Source organism: Athene cunicularia (genome assembly GCF_003259725.1).
Source record: "Athene cunicularia isolate RWA chromosome 2 unlocalized genomic scaffold, athCun1 chr2_part1, whole genome shotgun sequence".
Taxonomy (NCBI): Eukaryota; Metazoa; Chordata; class Aves; order Strigiformes; family Strigidae; genus Athene; species Athene cunicularia.
In genome coordinates, this window is record NW_020799095.1 from 152,537,296 (window position 1) to 152,540,111 (window position 2,816).

The window sequence follows — 2,816 nt, forward strand, 5'->3', positions numbered from 1 at the left end:
AGGGAACGGCGGCAGCGGCGGGGCTGCTCCGCTCGGGCTGCCATCTCTCTGCTCCCTTGCAGGCAAGGCTCACCTGAAGAAAGCCATCATGAAGCACGAGGAAGCCATGAGGATTCACGGCTTGTGCAAGATCCTGCGGAAGATGGATATCCTCCAGGAGGTCCTCTCCTTCGCCCACAAACGCTCGCTGAGTAAATACTCAGAAATCGACCACGAGGAAGACTTCTTTGAAACTGGAGATGCCCCGGACATTCACCGTAAGTGTTTGTTTTAGGGGTGCAGCTGGAGAGGGGATTTGTGGCAGGTTGCACGGGGTGGGCAAACTCCACGGTGAGTTCAGGGCGTGTTGCTGTGGGCCCAGAGCTCCCTGCACAGCAGTGGAGCGTCGCAGGTGGGAGTGGGGGCTCTGGGTTTCTCGTCTGGCAGGTGCCTGAGCAGGTCCCAGCTCTTACGGGTCATATTATCCCCTCCTCGGGGAGCACGATGTAGAGGCAGCAGCTGCCGTGACTACCTCACCCCAGTGTATGTGTTTTTCTCTCCCTACCACTAGCCAAAACACACCAGAAACCAGAGATAAAATCCCCCAACTTCTCCCAGGTGAAGGTGACCGACCTCTTCCACAGGCTGGTACGTAAAGCTCTGGGACAGAGGTTGTCCCGAGGGAGCAGCCATCTCCTCCTCCTCCCCTGCATGCTCTGCTTGCCTGGTTCCCTTCCTCCCCGCAGCCTCTTCTCCCTCTCCCGGTGCAGCCGCCGCGCTCGCAGCCGGCTTTCCAAGGAGGATGAGCCACCTCCTTGCAGGCAGGGACTGACCACAGGAGGAGGGCTGGGCGGGCACAGACCTCCTGTCTCTGCAAACCCCCCAAAAAATGGGTTGTGAAGCTCCTCTGGCACACAGGGGAGCGGGCACAGGAATTTTGGGTGGGCTTGACCTGAGAAGGACCGAAGGGACCCTTTAGAGGAAGCATTTTGGGGGCAGGATGGGGCCAGCTGGGATGCACCAGGAAAATCCCACTGGATCTTTATCCCTGCCCTCTTTAGGCTTGCAGGGTCCCGGGGAGCGGGTCTGAGCTTTGGGGCTGCTGTGGGACCTGGCTGTGCTGTCTCCCTCCCCCAGGCACCCCAAGGGCTGCGTAGCACCCCAGGGAGAGGTTGGGCATCTCTGCTTTTGAACAGCCCCAGGGCAGGCAGGTATATCCTGCTCCCGTGGGAACAGAAAAGTAGGAAAAAGATAGGAAAATAGGAAAGATCTGGGTGGGAGGGATCTGACCCTGAAGAGGCAACCTGTCCCACCGCCTCATACCCTGCTGCTGGACCCCCCCTGCCAGGCTGCATCCCCTAGGGCCAGGCAGCAGTGATGATTTTTTTGTTGTTGTTTCCTGAAGGGAATTAAGGAGCCACCTCTGCCCACCCGAGCATTCTGTTTTGTTTGTGCCAGGATTATAGTATCTAAACTGATGCCAGCTCGCTGACTGTGCCGAGACCTCCTCCTCCTGCCTTGCAGGAGCGGGGAGATGCTGAGAGGATGTCCCAACCTAAGCTCTGGGCAGAGGGTTGGACCAGAGACCTCCTGAGGTCCTTCCCAGCTCACCCAAAACTGCTGCTGTTGTTCATAAAGCCAGTGTCTGACACGGATTTTTAAGCACCTCTAGCTTTATAGTGCATAAATCTGCATTTCAGGGCGTGCAGGCAGCGTAAAACGCTGGTAAGGCTCAAAAATTGCATCCTTAAAGAAATGCAAAAGACAGGTTTTCTTGCTCTGCCTCCTCCCTCCCCATCCGTGTTTTTTGAGGTTGCACATCCCCAGGGAGTTGTTCTTGCACCGAAAGGTGCTTTCCATGTTTCTGCCTTACCCCAGGGACCCCTTTCAGTTTTCTCAGCCAAAAACAAATGGTACCCAGCACGAAGAGTCCACCTGATGAGAGGAGAGAACGGTTTTGGGTTCACATTGCGAGGAGACTCCCCCGTCCTCATTGCTGGTGTCATCCCAGGGGGCTGCGCTGCCGTGAGTACCCCGGGTTCTTTCTGTCCCCGTGGGGATGCTGGAAGTGAGGTGTCAGGGGTTGCCTCGACGGGGACCAGGTGGTTTTGGGTCTGAACACTCACTTGGTAACCGCGCTGGTGTGCTTAGGTAGCGACTAATCACTCATGGATCTTAGCCTGGGGCTTGCAGATGGGTGTCGTGAAAGAACTGGGATATTTTTAGGAGGCAGCTAAGGAAAAAAAGACAGAGGTTAGCTGAGTTTTTAACTGCTGGCAACCTCCCTTTGGCAAGCACCCAGCTCCCTTCTCCCCCATTTTGGGACGTGACAGTGGATGGAACAAGATGGCAGGTCTGAAATGTGAGTTATCTCAGCGAAAACTCTCTGTATGGGCTCTCTGATGTATCAGGGACAACTTTGTTTTCCAGCAGAAGCTGGTGGGACGCCTGAAAGGTCTCCCTGCTCCCTCAGCACTTGTTGATGCCTTGATGGATGGTGTGCAAAGAACCTTGCTGAGCCTGCTCTGATTTCTCTAGGACTGAGGCTTGCAGGCAATATTGGTTTATATTTTTTTCTGCAGACCTGCAGCATTTAACTTTTATCGAAGAGTCGGAGCTGAAGGTGCTTTTTGCGAGGCAGTAAAAAGTCACGGGGCTGGGAGTTTATAGCGTGTTGGATGTCGAGTGCGGCCATTTCCAGCAGTTGCAAAAGAGATTCTTAGTCTGTAGAGCATCCCACTTCTGTGTGCAGATGCAAAAATCTGCAAAGCAGATGCAAAATGTTTAGGATGATGAAGGCATCGATTGTCTTGTGCTGAGGGTGGAGGGTGGAGGGT

At 54.8% G+C, this 2,816-nt stretch overlaps 1 protein-coding gene across 1 annotated transcript in view; it reads left to right on the forward strand.

Moving 5' to 3' along the window:
* The window catches only part of RHPN1 (rhophilin Rho GTPase binding protein 1), a 28,175-nt gene that overhangs the window by 24,257 nt on the left and 1,102 nt on the right, over positions 1 to 2,816 (forward strand). The window contains exons 10-12 of the mRNA XM_026842850.1: positions 63 to 257; positions 551 to 627; positions 1,858 to 2,004. Of these exons, the coding sequence (XP_026698651.1) occupies positions 63 to 257; positions 551 to 627; positions 1,858 to 2,004 (419 nt within the window). The remainder of the gene's footprint in view (positions 1 to 62; positions 258 to 550; positions 628 to 1,857; positions 2,005 to 2,816) is intronic.